This window comes from Cardiocondyla obscurior, linkage group LG21, assembly GCF_019399895.1.
Source record: "Cardiocondyla obscurior isolate alpha-2009 linkage group LG21, Cobs3.1, whole genome shotgun sequence".
Lineage (NCBI taxonomy): Eukaryota > Metazoa > Arthropoda > Insecta > Hymenoptera > Formicidae > Cardiocondyla > Cardiocondyla obscurior.
In genome coordinates this window covers 1,714,235-1,733,906 of record NC_091884.1, presented here as the reverse complement: position 1 = coordinate 1,733,906, position 19,672 = coordinate 1,714,235, and the positions used below count along the sequence as shown (strand labels likewise).

Below are 19,672 nucleotides of genomic sequence, written 5' to 3'. Positions count from 1 at the left end.
TTATACATCGTGCAGCCACGATCTATCTCGTCGTGTCTTTCTCGTCTCGGGTACCTTCTCTGTCGCCGCTCGTCGCCCTTGCCGTCGCTTTCCGTGATGCGTGGCGTGCCGCGAGGCCGTGAACTTCGGACGACTCCTCGCGCGGCCATCGATACACATGGTATTACCCGTGTGCTCGTCCGCGGCGGAAATTCACTGATAAAGCTCCCGGCGCGACCCTGGCGTAACGTTCGAGGTGAACGCGGGCGAAAACTTTTCACGTGAAGGCTGGTCAAAGACCGAGGGACTGATAGCGCATTTAATTGTCTACGTGTGATAAAAGTGAAATTAATTTAGCCTTTATTTAAATTATATATATTGAGTTTAGTCGCCGGATATTATAAATCTTATTTCGATAACACTCTTGGCGTGCCACTCACACGAAAACTCAAAATTTATTTATCGTACAATTAAGAATAATTAAAAAATTATCTCCGAGAAATATTTCTTAATAACTTTCGATCGTGGTCATAAAAAAAAGTAACTTCTTAGACGACACGTTTAAAATTATTTTTAAGAAATGCGTTAGCCGTTCATACGCTTTTCGCTTTTTATTAATTTTGTACGGTGCGCTGGGTAGCGCTTTTGGACGTGAAATACGCGCTGCATCGCAATGTGCAGCAGCGCCAGAGATCGTGATTGCAATCATGAACTTGTATACATATATTGCCATTACGTGAATTGCACGTACATCGCGGTTCCAGATCTTCGGACGGTCCGCCGCCGGTTAGTGCGCCGAATAAACACGGTCATCGTATGTAATCATAGCTCGCACGTGCATACGTTCCGTACGACGTCGCCTGTCATCGGCAAACGGCAATCGGATTATGTATCTACGAGTAATCGCTGTGACAGGTGGGCAGGATAATCAGGAAACGGTAACTGTCGTTCGCGAGAGATTCGTAACGGGTCACGCGACAACGTTTTGGTGGAATAGCGTAATTACAATGGGATCCCGGAGAAAATTCCAATTTCGGTTTCGCCGCCCTCGAGATAACGCGCGAGTTTGAGGATCTTACAACGCGGACGTTTAGCGCGAAAAAAGTACAATTCCGGAGAGTCAATATCGTGCATCGGCGGATAAAAGTCCGTTTAATCTCCAGTTATTTTTCCGCGAAGTGGCGGTCCGTAAGAAACTTTAAAATATTTCGCGACGAGGCGCGATAACGAAGGTTAGATTAATGAGATAATTGGTTCTACGTAGCTATCGCTGTCCTTACGTCTGCGCGATCGGGCTAAATTGCTTTTCCAACTTGGCGTGAACCGAACGGAAGGCACGTGCCGAGAGACGTGCTCCGTGTCCGCGGGGGAGTCGAGCGTGCACACGTCGCAAGTGTTCATTCGTGCAGGTGCATATGCGATCGCGGGTATACGTTGCGGGAATATGAAAGCGAGAGTAAGTTTGCTATTACTCCACGTATCGTTGAACTTGACCCACTATTTGCCCCGCGATACGATGGCACTCGCATCTGTAACGCGCACCTTCGTCGTCGTCTCACCTTCTTTCCTTTCCACCTCCCCCCTCGCCGGTGGTCCACCTACGGGATGACGTTCGAAATTACCCTGCACTCGGCAGATAACGCTAAGTATTTCTGTAGCTGGGTAACCGGGTCAAGTTCGTCCCGAGGCTCGTCGGCGAGATAACGCGCGGTAGACGCGGAAGTTTAATTTCGTCACGGCTGCCGTCTCGTTGTAGATATCGCCGTACGCTATTTCCGGGGGGGAAGGGGGCTTAACGATTCCTGTCTTGATAAGAAGAAACTTCTCGCTGAGATAATGTACTTGTTACGACGTCGGGTCAACGAAATTATTTATCGATTTATTTAGGCACCGGAGGTGACGGGGAACGCGAACCTGCATGAGGTCGTGGACGTTTAGGCGTTGCGAGATATTAGGAGGCATTGACCGAGGCCGAGCAAACAAAAGTTCGTTCGATACGCTTGAAATAGACAGACCTTGCCGGAACCCACAGTTCCGAAAGCAATTGTTACGTATTCGTTTCCCATGGAAACACTTTCGCTATAATCTGACGTAATCCACACGCTCACTTAATTGCACGCCGGTAAATTATTATGACCGCATTAAAAAAAATATAACGCATTAAATTATTTTTTTTTTTGCAAATAATTTTAATATAGTTTTTGAAGTTGAAATGGAGTCTCGAAACTTTGCGACGAGAGTTCCGTCAATTATATCGAAACGTTGAAAACGAGACGCCGGCTCTATAGAGATAGATAACGCGGTGGTCCTTGCGAAAATTAAATTGCAAAAGTCGAGAGCATGGAAGTCCAATAGGGGGTATCGATAGATGCATAGGGCGCCGCGAATCGGGTTATGACCGGAAGCGAGTAAAATGGCGAACGAAACTTGCCCGGCGCGCGGCTATTGAGGAAGAGGAGCCAATCACAGTCCAATTCATGAAAAGGAAAATTAAATTTCGTTGAAGCGGGCTGCAGAATGACATCGTAATGTCAGCTATGTGCGCAATATACATATACATAGGCCGAGGCGATTTTTTTTTTTTTTTTCGTGAACTGACCCGATGCATTCGAAATCAAGCAGTTTCTCAAAATAAAATCGGTACCGATAAATCGAAATTGGTGTGTCTTTATATTTTTCTCGACAGCTGGGAATATTGTTAGAACAAATTATATTTTAAAATGTAACAAACAGCTGTTGCAAATTCGAATACGTGATATATTTAGGATATTACTCCGCGAGTTTCGAAATTTTTTCTTTTTCACCATTTTTATGGAATGCAAAATTATGGATATTAATATCGACGATATTTATAAATTATGCGTTAAAAATCGGAATATAAGTAAATCGAAAAGTCGACCGTAGTTATTTGTTTGCATTGTACGAAATTATTTCAGCCGGGTAAACTATAGATTGATGAAAATTGTAATTAATATTGCTTTTTGTATGAATTGATTGCGTCGGCGGTCGGGCCCGTCCCGCCGGAAATAGAGGCTTATAAATAGTGATCTGTAATTTTACTTCTGTACACAAATAAAGTAAAAAAATATTCGTCAATATTGATCTGCAAATTTTTCAATCTACGGCTCGCAATAAATCGCTTAGCCGGTTCACGATTATTTACGAATTGCAGCTCTACGCGCGTCAATTTGCTTCGCGCTCGGCACACATACTTCGCGCGCGGACGCACCCGCTGCCGGTAATTAATGCGTGTATCAAAAGTTTAACGATGTTAAGGCAATTCCGGCGTCGATACGTAGGCGAAGGGATTAATCGTTTCGGCAGAAGCGCCGGGGCTGCTCCCGTCGCGACTGCGGCCCGGCGCCTCATATAAATAAAACTCGTTAAGAGATAATCACGAGCCTCCATTAACTTCAATAAAGTATTTAAGGGAACGTTAATGGAGCTCACCGCCGGTATACTGCGGCGTCAACGAAATAATAAGTCGCGGGTTAGCGTTGGTCGGCGATATAATGCACGAACGAAATTCGTTTAACAATTTAAGCGACGCCCGGGGAGCGGTTCATTGAGCGTATTCAATCGCATTTGTACACACAAAAAGCTTTGATTAAATGGCAATGCTCGTGTATCCGGGGCGCGTGCACCGCCGCGGCGTACTCGCGAATGCACCCGTTGCGCATATCGGCGAGAATATTCCCATTGACTTCGATCGCAAACTGCGGATGCAGCTTTCGATCAACCAAGGAAACTTTTTGCAACAACGATATTGGAATTTATGAAAGTCCGGCGGGATATTGCATTTTATGAAAGTCGGGCAGAAATCTGTGTAGCCTCGAATACAAAATAGACTCGGGTGGAAATATACGTCGCTTTCGCGGTATTGTAATTTTGTAAGTTTCAACGGGATTAATTGACGGAGATAAGCGGCAATTTTTGTAAACGCCCCGCCGACGTCGAGCATCCCGCTGATTTAATTTTCCCTTTAAAAGGTCGCCTTTGTCTCTTTTTTTTTTTTTTTTTTTATTTCGGTAACAAATAGGGGAACAGTTTGTAGGTAGGTAATGGGGTCACGAGTGTTGTACGCGATTATAAATGTGCCGCGTGCGTATATGTATGTCGAGTGCAACGCGGCGTGCGCTCGCATTACATATATCTCGGTGGATTTTGTTTGAACGTGGTTTCGATTAAACTATGCATATTGCGCGCATCCGAAACGAATTATAACGGCGGTTTTTTAGAATTTATTATTCTTCCCGTGCAGTTTTTGTATCGGGCCAATTGGGCTCGCGCAATAACTTACAGAAACAACGACGGTTTTGATACTTGTATAGAACGCGCCGCCGCACGCGGGTATTATATCGTTTCGCCGAAATAATTTTGGGCGGGCAAATATGGTCCGAGAGACAAGGGCTGTATATTTTTCGACAACTTAAATTAATTATTTAACGTTATAATTGAGTTAAAGTAACGTTTTAACAAATTAAAGCAGCAACGTCGGTTGAAAATTTTTCTTATTTTAACGAAAGTTTATTTTCGCGATCGGAGGCTTTATCGCCGTCGAGCTTTTTTTAATTGTCAATTATTTTATGCAAATTCTTCGCCGTTCTTGCGCGCTGCGCGCGAAAGAAATCGGCGTATTGGTATAATGCAGTGACATTGGCGTGACAGTGCGCTTACAACTTCAGTGTCACGAAGATAAAACCCGATTTGACATCGACCTAGTCCCCCTGGCCTGGAAAAGACGATCGCGTAATCAATATCGCCGACTTTCATCCTTATCAGTATGACAAACGAGAATGGAAAATATCGATTCCGTCGAGAGGCGCGGCGAGAGAACCGACTGCATAACTGAATATTACCATAGGATATTTGTCCGTAAGGTTGGTCTTGGTCAGTATTCCGCGAGGTCGCTGATAAAAACATACAGGGAACAATCGCATTCGGATGCAACCTTTGTCACGTCGAAAACGTAGTTGCGAAAGTGGTCAGGGAATAAAATTACTTATTTATACGGACGTAAAATATAATACGTAAAAATGTGATCGAGATAAATTATATATCGGCGGAAATATTAGATGCGCGTTATTATTATTATTATTACTTTTTAATTGGCGAAAGAATTTCCGGTCGATGAAATTTCATTACACCGCACGGGTCCCCGATTGAGTTAATATCCGCAACGGCGACGCAAATAATCAATTCTAATCGACAATATGGATCGCGGTTTAACCGCGTTTCAAAAATCACCGTGTAACGCAAACAACGATGCCGATACATTACGCAAATTAATATCGAGTATGATTATGATGTTGCAGATCATGTTCTGCGGCGGAAAATATTTGCACGTTGAATTAATTGGTCCGCGGAAGGGTCGCGGAGGTTGTCCGGCACTTTATGAAATCGCGCGCGTCGAGATCCGCCGTCCGTCAGGTTATTCATGGACCTTATGGTTATAGAAGTATGCGAGCGAGATTACACGGAAAGGTACTCCGCGAATATTTCAAGTGCAAACGAAACTGGGAAAAATTGCATACGGCAAGAGGGAGGAAGGGAGGGAGGGGGGGGAAGAGAAAGAGGGAGAGAGGGAGTCGGGAGGGAAGAAGGTCGAGAACGAGAGTGGCAGGGTATTTCGTATCCAGTTCAACGCGCGAGGAAACACCGTGTGGGAAATGGATTATACCTCCGCAAAGTCAAATAAGCTTATATCGCTCGAATAGCGCCGCGACGACGACCGCGGCAACGACCTCGCGAAACGAGAGCTTCATCTCGGAAGGCTTTTCGTGCCTTCCGGCGCACGTTCGCATCTTTACCGAACGTTAGGCACTCGCGGGCTATTCCCGCGCACGAGTTCCGCGTTATCATGCCGCGTGATCCGTATCACGGATGAATGGATTAAAGAAACGTGCTGGGACGGCACGCGCCGCCGTTATTACGTCGGATTCTCTAACCGGCGAGCTTAAAACGGTCGGCCGCGCAAATGCGTATCTCGATATTAACCAGAACGCTGCGGAAGTACAATTCACGGTTAAAACGTAATTTTGATTTAAGTTGCGAAGGGCTCGCGCCTTTTATCCAGATAATTATCACGCAGATATATCTTTATTAAATTATGAGTTATTTTATTATCTTATGATATAGACGCTGCTGTTTTTATTCTTTTTTTTTTTTTTTTTTTTTTTGTAATTAGCAATAAAGCAAAGGCGCTTTTGGTATTAAATTATGATTATTCGTTATACCGTAAAATTTCTAAACATACATTTTTTTTTATTTTCTTTTTTTTTTTATTATACTATCCGCATATGAGTAAATGCGAGAAATTGGTGCACTTTGCGTGACACAGATCTGCAATCTAGTTGAGAGTTATCTCGTTCCGAGCGTTTCGTATTTCCGCACGCATTTCCACACGTGAGATTCGTGCACGTCGCGCGCGTTTCGCTAATTACACGCGTACAATAAAATGCGAAATTGCAAGCGCAAAGAGGCGAGAGCAGTTTCCGTGCGACAAGTCGCGCGCGCTTGTTCGACACATCCCACGTGTTCACGCCTCTTGATTTTCATCGAGAACGACGCTGCTAGACGAGCGCGAAGTTTTCCTTTGTACATCCGCGCATTGTTCGGCCATCGAAGCGCCGAAGTATCCGAGGCGAGAGCGGGACGTTCTCCGTTTCGAACGACTCGCGTCGACAAAAGGAGTCGCGAAACTTTCGGATAACTTTAACGAGAGGCAAATAAATAAATCATACGAGTCGGCAGCCGGTCGGACGCGCTTTGAGGGGCACTCGTCTCTCGTTCGCCCTCCGCGATCGTAAAGATTTATGTTTCCTCCTCCCGTTATCTGATACCCCCTCGATGTGGCGTCGCGTCCCGCTGCGTAGGCTCGTGAACCATAAATCCGCGAGTGTCAGCTCGGATCCCGTGGTCCTCGCAGCTTCGCGCCTGTTCTCGCGACGAAGAAGGCTTTTATCCCGTGGAAAATTACGAGATCCGCCGGCATATTGCTTCCGATTGAAATATCAAAGCCGATGATATTCGTCGAAAGACAGAACTTACCGCTGCAACTTATACCCTCGATTTTGTTGAACCGGCGCGTCGATGATAAATGAGACGCGGGATCGAGACTCGCACGAGTTTCCCGGCTCCGATATATCCGGCTCTTCGGTGTACCCGCGACTGCATATAAATTACCTCTCTCTCTCTCTTTCTCTCTCTCTCTCTCTCGACCCGTATCTTTTTCACCTCTAATTGAGTCCGGTCAGAATATGGTTGCGCAAATCGCATGAAGTGAAAAACGCGCGCGCCGTGCAACTTCGCTGAGAACCGAAGGGAAATTCAAATAACCGCATGATCGAACGCGCGTCCCGTTGCTCGTTTACGTTTTGCGCTCTTTTGATTTTTATTTTCGTTCACCCCGGCGGGAGCTGTAGTTTTACTTTCCGGCTAACTACAAAATCAAATAGCAAATCGACGCGGCTGTCATCTTTTATACATGCTCTGCCGGGCGCGCAATCAGCCGATCGCGATCGCAGCGAACGTACCCAGAAAATATAATACGCGCGAGTGAAACTTGCTCGTGCGAACCCTCTCCGAAAAATAACCGGCGGGCGGGTGTAGTTTAGTTACTGCGGAGCGAGGAGCTGTGGCATTTATTGCGAACGAATAAAGCACGCCAGCGAACGTGTTATTCACTGACGATGTTGCGTTTCGGGTTCGTGCCTTTTTTTGTCCTTTTTTTTTGCTCTTTTTTTTTTTTTTTTTTTCGAGGTAGCGCCCGCCGCGTTCGCCCCCTCGCCGAATCGAAATTAAACGAACTCACCCCCGTTGCGAGCGAGCGGCGCAACGGGTAAGTGCACCGCTTTCCGCGTGCGTTCCATTACGATCGTTCCGGCAATTTTGCCGGACGCGCCGGCGACGGTCCGGGTTCTGTGTGCAGGAGGTAATGGCGGTTGTTGCGCGCTGGTTTTATAGAACGCCATCGTCTGGCTACTGGCGCGTTAAGGCAACGAGCGCCACTGATTTTCACAAAGGATTTTTAATTCCGCCGTAATCCACGTGCGCCTCAACGGTATCGGTATTCCACCGGCGGTGCGCGATTTCGATGGTTTCATTAGTTTTCGAGTGTAACGTTACACAAAGTATCGCGAATATATTCGGGTACACGTCGCGGGAACGCAATATCTTTTATGCGCCGATATACCGGAAGTTGTATCTCATGATACGAATTATTAAATTATCGACTTTCGTCGCGGTCCGCGATACCGTCCGCGCGGCACGAATTTTACACCCCATTTATATAATATTTTATTATTCAATATGCGCCGCGTGTACGACGAGTTATTCGCTGTTTCCCGGCGCCGGGCAAATGCACGAGTAACATCCTAATGATAATGTAATTTGTTTATTTAACTGGAATGCCGAACGTGTGTGCGCGTGCCACTAGCGTCGGTGAACACCGATGATTTCGAGCGATAAAAAAAATATATATATACATATATATATATGTATAAATATTCTTACTGATTTTGGAGCCGTTGGGCTGTAAATTGAATTCAACTTTTACAATTTACCGAATCGCATCGGCATTTAATTCAATCGGAATCAATATGTAAATATTTCACAATTCTCGCTCAACTCGACGACTGAAGAAGACGCGCATAGGTGTTTCCCATCATCGTCACGTATCGCGTCATAATTATTTTATACGTATCCGTGACATCTTAGCCGTCGTCTGTTCTCTTTCGCCGAAAGAAAATTGTTTTATCGGTGTCGCGGCAAATTGGTAAAGTTTCTGCATTTTAACGCCGGCGGAGTTAACCGCGTCGACGTTACGACGTATAATTTGATATTCCGAGCGACACCGGTTTGAGCCCAACCCTTATATCTCTCCCTCGCACCTGAAAGCCCGGCGCACCGTGGGGCCGAATTTTCAGCGGGTGGTCTTACAAACGCGAAGGTCCTTCACGGATTTCATGAGACGAGCCAAGAAAATGGACGAATTAGCATTTAGAGCGCGATTTTACCGCTCACTCTCTAGCGCTTCCAACCGCACTTGTTCTTACGGGGATGCGAATATAAGGAGATACGAGTATCTGCCAAAGGTATGCGAGCCAGAAATTGCCCCGGCTACCTTCTCCACTTTGAAACGTGATATAGATTATGTTATTAAAAGTGTTTAATCTTCGTTTACCCGGGAATTTTATTTTTCTTCTTTTTTTTTAATTTTATTTTATTTTTTTTTTTTAACGCTATCTTTTATGGAGATTAAGAATTTACACGCGAAACGTTTAACGAGGTACCGTTTAATCGCAACATGCAACAATTATAATTTTTATTTTCACCGTAAGCTTATAATATTTATACGTACGATATGTAAATCGTACCGATTGGCGAAGAAATTTTTTATAACGATAACCATCGGTAACGTTATTTAATTCACAAGCTTCCGACGTTTCGAATTTTAAGACCGAGCAGAAAATTCAGGAGATACGCGGACTCCCGCGATCACAATTTCCGGCTCTCGTCCCTTTCGTCGCGCTTTGTCTTTCAAATTGATCGTTCCGCGAGTATTAGGTGCATCCCTGCTGCATTTGGCACGGACGAGCGATGGCGTGCGGCGGCGCATGCACTCTCGATCACGTATGTCCTCGGGTATATCTTTCGCGCTTTCTGACGTGCGCGTCCCGCCGGGAAAGCAGGGAAAATAAATAAATGACGAGCGATTCCCGCGGGTGGCTGCTAGCCCCGGACGAGGCAAGGAGCAATTTCTGTGTAGATAGCGCGAGAATTATGGCCCCTCGCGAGGACGACGGAGGTTTAAGCCCTCCCCTGGTGTTCCTAGCCTTACAACTCCGTAATTTTTACCCTCCGAGAAGTTAAGAGTAATTTACTAGCTCCACGTAGGCGTTATTCGAGAACGTCCTTCTCGGGAACGAAGGCGCCGCCGTTGAGCAGTTTCGGCCCCTTTCTCCCTTCCCTCTCCCTCGTTAATTGTCTACCTCTGATGAACTTGATTTTCAACGGGGACAGGACGTCGCGATAAGATAGATGCCGGCAATATCGCGCGACAAAGATAGCTGCTCGTCCTCGGCTTTTAACGAAGGGACGTGACTTAATTGTGGGTAGTATTAGGCCGCGAACTTTCGAAGGATGGATACAATAGCCGAATAAAGGTTGACAACGGTAAATGACACGGTTACGTTTAAAGAGGTAGGGAAAAGTTTAATCGACGTGACGACGTCGTGCGTGGTAGTTTGACATAAAATAATTATTTCCTCGAAATAATTTACGAAATAAGTCCGCTATAGATACAAACGAAGAAAGGAGAATGATTTGCTACATTTATTTTTACTGCGCTTAAGATTAAAATTAATATTATATAAATAATGATGTAAATACAATTAGTCGTTCAACGTTAATGAAAAAATAAAATTCATTTATCAATTTTCCGAATTCATGTTAGAACTTTTGTTCGACGGTTTGCTGCGCAAAGATTTGGCTCCGCGCCTTACGTCTTCGTAATATTAATTTAGCGAACGGTAAAAGGAAAGGGGGAGAATATGTATAAAAAGTACCGTCAGCGCCATTAATTCGATTGGACAGGGTTCAGATCGCAGGCCTCGGGGATCCATTATGTATTAGCAGAATCGATTCGGTCTGTGACCGGTAAGATTAAGGACGGGGACGATCGCAAGAAGCCGCCGACTCAGCCCGCGGAAATCCCGAACATAATTTTCTCCATACGAGTTTCAAATCTCCCGAGATAATGCGATGTTGCGGCTCGGTGCGCGAATATACCGGTTTGCAGGAACACAGCTTACGGGGGGAGATTTACAAATGTTTCCCCTTGTCGTTCCCTAATGCCAAAGATTATCCGAAAAATCGAGGATTTTAATGGGAGGGAATAAAATTTATAGATCTCGAAACGCGCGTTAAAACTTATTTTAAAGAAATTAAATCTAACCACCGGCTGAAAAAATCAGATTAACTAAATAAATTAATTCCACTCGGGGAAATATTAAAAAAAAAAAAAATAGGCTTATGAAATATTCAATGAAACGCAGTGAACGACGAATGGACGAATATCGGACGGTTGTTCCGTGAAAATCCGAACTTGCGATTGTCGGGATTAATCGAATCTTTTGCAAACGACGTAATTATCATTAACGGTGAACCGGCTCCTTTTAAAGCGCCGAATGACCTGAATCGACTCGCTTCTTTTCAGCTCTTTTATATAGCTTCTTCAATCTGGCGATAAAACGTATAAAAAGTCGAAATTGTGGCGCCCAAGTGGTAAGGTCGGTGCAGGAGTGCCGGCGCGCTTCCGCGAGACAAAGCCGGATTGTTCCGTTCGCGCGCGGAGGAAGGGACGTTCCCTGGGCTTCCTGCAAACTCAAATCTCCTCTTCCCTCTTCTCCCCTCCCCCCCCTTCTTCGTCCTGGTGCCTTCACCGCGACGTTCCCAGCGAAAGCTCGTTATATTTAAGCCGAGAAATATATACACGTGTACGCGCCAGTTAACGCGGCTGTTACACGTGACTTGGTCGGTGCATTCGCCACGGTACGTTGCGCGTGTTGGTATTGCGAATTAAATTATTTTCATCGCCGCGTACGTGCACGCGCACACCCGCGTAGCCCGCGTACGTATGCACCCGGCGGATGCATAACGCGGCCAATTTTCGTGCCGCCGAATTCCGACGTGGCGCAATTTAGCGAGGAACGTTCGCAAAATGTGGTGGCGCGATATGGCGCGGTCCGACAGACGCGATTTAAAGGCGAACTTATTTCTTAGCGCGGTATCAAGCGCCGGCGACACGCTAGAGAAGAGATATATCTCTCATTGGGATTTGTTCGTTGACCGAATTTTCCGACGATGGCGATTTGAAACTTTGACGGGAGGTGGATTAGCGAACTTTCGCACTTTACGCGCGACGCTTTAATATTAATAATTATATGTCGTGGGTGACGTAAGTGTCAGCGCCGCGATAGAACCGATTTATCAATCGATAATATTCGAAGGAAAGCATTAACTTGTTGAGGTTCAAATGAGGTTTGTTTTCGACAGTGTTTTTTAGCGTATTTTCATAACTGGCGTAGCTACGCGCGCCGATACATTTCCGCATATAGCGTAGCGGATATAAATCTAGCGGAATAACAGGAAACGGCCGGAAGTAAAAGTAATAGAGAACAGACCGAGTCTCAAATGTCGCGGTTCAAACCGCAGGCAAAAACCATTTCGAAGGAAATGGTTGTAAAGTCGGTCACGTTTTGACTGGAAGAATTCCTCATGTGATTTCTTTGTGAAAGTCATTCGTCTGTATTTGCGACCGCGTTTGCCTTCACTTAGAGCTTACCCGAAGCTTTTAGATTCACCTTATTTTATTAAAGAGATCCGATCCGTGAACGTTTCCTGAAACTTCATTATTTTTCTGTTCGCTAAAAAGTCTTTCCTTCGTTGATATAATTTTTTTTTTCCTTTTTTTTTTTTAAACATAACCTCGTTCAAATTTGCTAAACAAATACAATTAAATCGACCTGTTGAAAATTGCGATTCAATATCTGGCTTAATCGGAATAAATCTCCAATCTATGTAACGCTCATTATTTGTACTTTAAGATAAAAAAAAAGGAAAAAAAAAATAGCGTAAGGAATAAAATAGATCAGGAAAATGCGGATATAAAAAAGGTTTAATAAAATACGCGCTGTGCGATTATTGTAAATATCATTTATTGGACTCTTAGGCATCATTGGGTACAACGATTACACCACGTTGCTTACTTGTAACACCTTAGCGATCTGAAAAAAAAAGTCTCGGGTTCGTCGAAGTCGACTAAATTAACGTGAAGACATCAGGTATGTTTATTTCGTATCTATAGATAGTACCGACTGCGGTTCACGCGCGCAGGTGAGGCGAACCGGCGACGTAGATTAGCATTGGGTCGCCGGTGAGCCGAGTACAAATTCTATTTTCCTCTTCTTTTTACAAAATAATTAGGAACCACCGAATTTGCGGGAGGGGTGAGAAAAGAAAAAATCTTTATAAGATTAAGAACGCTCGAAAGAAGCGGAAATCGAGAGGTGGGGAACGGGAACGCTACGCCGCGCTAGGTTCCCCGGGGTTCCCCAGTTCGAAATAGATCGAAGTATTCGCGTAGACAGCGACGTCTCACAATGAGCTACTGCTAAATTCAATTCAGGACGTTCATAGGACACAGTATACTTTATTGTAAACGGTTCTCGTTGAAAAGTTCGTGACGCAAGCGACGGCTACCGTCCCTTCGCTCCTCTGCCTCAATCAACGAAACGGGCATTACGGGATCGTGCGAGCGAGATTCGAAGATAGGGAACAGGGGAGGGGAGGTGGGGGAGATGGGGGAGGGAGGAGGAAAAGGCGAACGAGAACTTATGGCTAAATAAAACTTTATAAAAATATATCAACGAATAATAAATATATCTCTAACAGCGTCACTGTATAATTCGTCGTGTACGGGCGTACGATAGCCTACCGCATTTACAGTCACTATATACATACTATCAAACTCTACTTATTCTAAATAATATACAACAATTTAGTTTAGTCGGCCCTATCGTTGGGAATATTTGACGTCGCGCAATGAAGTTCCGCCCGTCCGGTTTGGCGTCTCGTGCACTTTTGTACGGGAGATCGGCCGCGCGTGTCTCGGTAAAATCTGTAATTAACTTTTTTTTTGTTTTTTCTTTTCATTTTTCTTTTTTTTTTTTTTAAATTCTATTATATCGCCATTTTGCCGGCTCAAGCCTTATTATTTCGTTATCATTACGTGCGGTGATTCTAGTCGCATTCGCGCACTGCTGGGCTCCCTTTCGCAACGGATTACAGTTCGGCACTAAGTCCATCCGGATTCGATCGGTCGCAGAATTCGACGGCTGGCATCTTTATCCCTTTTTTGTTCGCAAGAAATTCGCGAGCGGCAAGAAAGAAAGGAGGCAAGTGGGGCGGGGCGGGGAGGGAAAAAAAATTGGGTGGGAAGGACGAGAAAAAGAATTGGTCACCGTTTCGTTCGCTCTACACGCGGAAACACCGTTCCACAATTCGTTAAACACTGGCTTATTTATTCGTTACCTATACAAGTATATACACGTCGTATGGCGAATCGCACCGTCGGCGTGCGTTACGCACCACGGATTCGTAGTTTACAAATTTTCACTCTATATTAATACGTGTCCCGTCGCCCGCGCGATCTCTCTTATCCTCCTTCCGTCCTGCATCCTCTCTTTTGCTATTCTCACACGTAAGGCCAGAGAAATTGAATCGTTAATCGCGTCTCGGTTACACGGGTCCCCCCCGACCCGTTCGTGCGGGCGCGGGCTCGCGTAAAGCTTTTCACCGATGGTAAACCGCCCGCGCGCCGCCGCTTCGTGCGATCGTACTTTAGCGACCGCGTCGAAGAAGCGCATCGAGGCCGTAATAATTGGCGCGTCGGCAAAGCTCCTATCCGTGCCTCGTTGCATTCCGGTAACGTCGAGAGATACGCAAGTACCGTCGCGTCACGGCATATCCCGTGCAAAATCGTGCGTCCCGCTGACGCGAGAATCGCGCGGGGGGGAAAAAAATTTCTTTCGGTGAAAGAACCTCGACGTTTATATACAGAGAAGCTTTCTCCTCCCGTCACTGGGGAAAGCTCCGACGGTTACGAGCTTTCCGTATCGCTAGGAATTTTGCCAAAGTTTCGTCCGCCTAAATCTCCATCGGGCGGCTGTCTCAGCGACGGTGCTCCCGCAGGATCGCCTGCAGGGTTAAACAGAACAGAAGGTACGCGATACTCGCCGATCGGATGTGGGCACGGCTGTAACCGGAAGCGCGCGTCACGTTGAGCAGAACGGAAGCGTCGGCGATCCCTTCCGACGAGCGGACCAGCAGCACCCATTCTCCCGCGTGAGACCACTGAATCGTCTCGAAGCGCAGGGTCGTCCTGTAACAGGACTCCGTCCCGCCGTCCTGCAAAAGAGTAAAATCGGAACATATAATACTAATATAAATTTAAACGAATTAATATTCTTTCCATTGAAAATGAATAAGCTTTCATTATTATATTTTATAATTTATTAAATCCGATATCTTAATAATTATATAGGTTTTTTTTGTTTCCTTTTCTTTTTCTTTTTTTTCCCCCGGATAAAAGTAATTTTTCCTACTAATTGAGATTCTTATTTGTAATCGTGAGTTGCGGTGAAATGAACTCGCTCGAAGTTGACCCATATCGAGCTGCTTTGTTCCCTGATAAGATGTCAAGCGAGACGCTTGTAGAAGGGAATTCCGAAAGTTTTCTTTAACAAGCCGAGGTAAGGTAACGAGCCACGGTAAAATAGCATCTACAATTCACAGTGACGGTACCGAGCTCGTGTACGCGGGGATCTTTAAGAAGGACGTTTTTATGGCGCTTTCATGGCGTTTTAAACTATTGAGATCTGGTTGCCGCAGGTCATGCTCCAGACTAAGACGTTTTTATCGCATAATGCTCATTAACTTGCGATTCGATAACGTCCATCTAGTCGTCCTCTTATCGAGCAACGGTCTCTTTCTCTCTCTTTCTCTTTTTACGATTAAACTTTACGTAAAACTTCCGGCGAGAGGAAACTAGGAACTTCCGGCGTCGTTCAACGTTCTCGCTTCAATTATCCATCTTACCTTCGACCGCTTCTTCTCAGACGCCGACCCTCCCTTTCTCTCCCTTTCGATCTTTCTCGTCTTTCGTCCCCTTAAAATACGTTTTATTACTTTCCGCATTAGTACCTATAATGACTTCTCTTTCTTCGACTTCGTTTCTTTGTTCATGGAAAAATCAATCGTATTAAGCCGATCATAGGTTCGTGGAACTTCCGGTTTATGGGATAATTGACCTTAATAAGAGAGCAATACCGATGATCCGTACGAAACATTGAAAAAAAAAAAAAAAAAAAGAGAAAATTTCCTCTTCATAAGTATCGGCCGCGACTAAAGATTTGTTAACCTTTTCTTCATCGTTGGGTATAACTAATTGGCTGTCGTTCCAGGTTTTTACTGCCCAACGTTTTATTTTATATAAATTTTATTAAAGACGCGTATAAAAACATTTCAAGACATCGATATCTTATTATTGCAGCAAACATGAAACTGTGTCGTAAAACATTTGCTCGTTAATTTTATTAATTCCAAGACGTTATAAAATACATTAATAATTCTTCGATGCGGCAATAGTAATAACAATTACGCGACAATGTTTGCGTTCAATCTTATTTTAATCTAACTAGAACGCATGCGGTAACACCTCGTTTCGTTCACATCCAGTTAATTAAATGCACGGTGTTTAGTAACTTTTTAATATCGAGCTAACAATCTTCCTCTCTTTCTCTCCCTCTCGCGTCTCTTTTATCGATAACGCAAGCGAGCAAGAATACGTAATTGAATCACAGACTCCGCGCTGTTCTTCGGCAAAACTGACGTCGGCTTACGGCGATATATTTTGTCGCTGCGACTCGCAGCAGACGGAAGCGTAGTCGTTGACATTGCAAAGGGGGGAGAAACGGGGGGAAAAGGGAGTCTAGTGAGTTTTTCGCGTGCAAGGAATCGGCAGTTTCTTGCTCCATTTCACCCCGCGTTTCGGCCGCTTCCCTCCCTCAATCGCCATCCTTTTCGGCATAACGGAAGTCCCCGCGTTCCCCATCCGCCGATCCCCCGGTTCTTTTTGTATTCTTTATTCATGAGCTCTCCCCGCGTCATCCCACTTTCCTTTTTTTTTTTTTTTTTTTCTTTTTATTTCGCACCCTCGGCCTTTCGCGAATCATCTCGCGTCTCGCTCGCTACGTTTTCTCCACCGTTTTTTTCGCCCAACCCCTTTTGTTTTCACCTTATTCTATCTCTTCGAATTTTTCTATCTGCTCCACCGCGCGGATCGTGCATATTTGTGTCTTTTTTTTAAGCTATCGTGTTATACCGCGTTCTTTCTCTTCTCTTACTTTCTCTTCCCCTTTTTGCCTTCTCTTTAGTTTGCGCTAACTTTCACCGCTAACGCATTCTAACTTTTGGCTTCCAATTTTCCATTTCTCTTTCTCTCTTTCTCTCTCTTTGTCTCTCGGAGTATCCCGCCGACCGTTTTCCTTACTTTATTCAGTACTCCTTTACTAACGCATTCTACTTCGCTCGTTCGAGGGATTTTTTTTTTTTTTCTATCGAGGTTTCCTGGCGTTTCTCTATCTTCCATTAACCTATTCTCTTTGTAAACTTCCACCTCTTCTATTTCATCTGTACTATTTTTTTTTTTTTTTTTTTTTTACGTTTAATTTATTTTATTCTCTTTCTGTTTTTCACCATTTTGCCTGCTAACATATTTAATGTTCCTTTTACTTTGGCCCATTGTCGTTTCTCCCCGATTTTTCCTTTTTTTTCCCTCCCCGCAGTTTTAATTTAAAAGAATTATTTTAATAACTTTATCTCGGATACACATTACACTTTGACTTTTGCTTTGCGATTCTTTTATTATAGTCCCGTTGCGTTATAATAAATTTTTTTTTAAGCGATAAACGTTTTAATTATTAATATATATAATTTCCTGCGTTTACGATATACCGATTTTACTCCTGCACTCGCAACTTTCGTAATTCAGCGATGAAAGTCAGTTTTCAATGCTACGCGGAAGTTTTTCAACATCCACGCGGTACGTAACAGCCTTCAGTGGAGTACTATCGCGAAAAGGAGACCCGTAAGCGGCGCTATGAAAATATTTTGCATACAAAGTATATTCTCAAAAGCATCTTAATAATCCGATAATATTATCGTAATATTCGATGATCAGAAGAAGGGAAGCCCCGTGCCAACCGGGAGTCGTAATTACATTTCCCGTCGTTTCTCAAAATGCGATACGTCCATTTTCCCTCGCGCAAATCTCCCGCAACATCGGCCCTCGCTCATTTCACGCCCGCCACGTTTTATTTAAAGTCCCGGGGCTACGGAGAATAATGCCGGCCGGATGCTGTAATCCGTACAAGACGTATTTCACAAATATCATCTACGAGCGCGAGATACACGCCCTGCTACCGGTAATGCGAACGCGAGACGACACCGCGTCGCCGTCCGATGCTTCCCAATAAAGTCCGCAATTTTCAATGGAATCGACCGAGAGCCAATCGTTACCCGCGCCGCGGAATCGCGCGCGTCCCTATCGCGCCTCCGCGATACCGGAGAGGATCAAACGTTAATAAAAACAAACGCAACACCGAGGGAGGGAGTGCATCGGCAAATCCCTCGCAAAGCTCCGTCGCATTGTCCGCGTCCGCTCGGCACTCCTGGAAAAATGGTTAATCCGTCCTTTATGACGCGGCTACCTCCACGCGCGCGCACGCGGATTTCGTCTCCGCTCGGGCGGAAAAAGAAGTGCGCCGACTATGGAAATGAAATAAGCGCGCGTATATGCATACGCGCGAGCCGCCGCATACATTCCCTTGTAGTATCTCGTCAGCATCCCTGCCGGCCGTCCCCTCTCGTCTCCCCGCGTCTCGTCGACCGTTACCCGGTAGCCTTTTTCCCTCCGCACCCGCGGAAAAAAACCTTGGATATCGCGCGTACGCCCCCGCCACCCGGCATAATTTTCGCGTCGAAGGACCGACCGGACCGACCGACCACGCCTTTCCTCCCCGCGGGAGCGTGTAATCCCCGCGCGGGTACGTCATCCCCGCGTTACAAAAGACAACGGATTTTCAGCGGACGCGCGAATTGCATTTTCGCGCGACACTTTTGCCGCGCGCGAAAGCACGAGATTGCCAAAAGGAAGTAATAAAAGCAAAGTAACGCGGCGAAGCGAAGTAAATCAGAACCCGTGCCTCTTAATAAAGTTCCTGCCGTTCTATCAGATCCCGAAAATTCGACAAGCGCGTAAAAACAAACACGGCTCCGGCCCCGGTTAATGTACTATACGTAGGTTGCAAATGTGCGCGAATTACTATATTCGCGTTTGATAGAAATATTAATTAGTTATTTTAAACCCCGGGACAAAACATCCCGTGTGATTATATAATTTTACACGAGTAAGGACATTTAAATCAATATAATTTATTACGCTAAACTGCTACATATTGTTGCAATGTCGATGACAAACATTTACAAAATTTGCGAGTATGTGATTAATGGACTTCTTATGCAATTACGTTGCAAATTATTTGTTGTACGTTTTACCCGTGGAACAATGCTCGCAGTTTCTCTGTTTGCAATTATTTTTGTCATGCATAAGTGATAATGGGATCATGATACATTTGTCGAATTTACATAATTTCCGGGATCAAGCGTATCTATTTATATAATTCCGCGTCGCGTCGGGCGATATCTCGCGCAAAGCGGGGAGAAGTCGCCGCTGTATAAAGTCGCCGCAAGCCGGGAACGTTTGACGCAGAGAGAGACATACGAATTTACCTCGATTGCGAGGGCTAGGACGCCGTCACGGGATGGTGCATCCGGAGTATACACACGCTCCTCCGATATCCAGAGGACCTTCGTGTAGCTTGGCCGGGCACAAAATTCGACGATGATGTCCAGGGGCTCGCCCTCGTTCGTCGTTACCGTTTGACTTGGCGGATGAACCATGGGCGGACCTGCAACGAAAATAAACGAGGGAAACGGTTAACCTTTGTCGAATCGGCACGGCCGCCCTCTTCCGCGGTCATAAATCCACCCTCTGTCGGCGCGGCTAGGT

General features: G+C 45.2%; 1 protein-coding gene across 4 annotated transcripts in view; it reads right to left on the bottom strand.

Annotated features, from left to right (window-relative positions):
* Positions 1 to 13,695: 13,695 nt before the first annotated feature.
* Positions 13,696 to 19,672, bottom strand: part of Tei (irregular chiasm C-roughest protein teiresias) — a 309,776-nt gene continuing 303,799 nt past the window's right edge. For all 4 annotated transcript variants that reach the window (XM_070670714.1, XM_070670715.1, XM_070670716.1 and 1 more), the window contains exons 13-14: positions 19,393 to 19,571; positions 13,696 to 14,949 (exon numbers count right to left, since the gene is read on the bottom strand). In XM_070670714.1, coding sequence (XP_070526815.1) covers positions 14,713 to 14,949; positions 19,393 to 19,571 — 416 coding nt within the window. In that variant the 3' untranslated portion in view covers positions 13,696 to 14,712. The remainder of the gene's footprint in view (positions 14,950 to 19,392; positions 19,572 to 19,672) is intronic.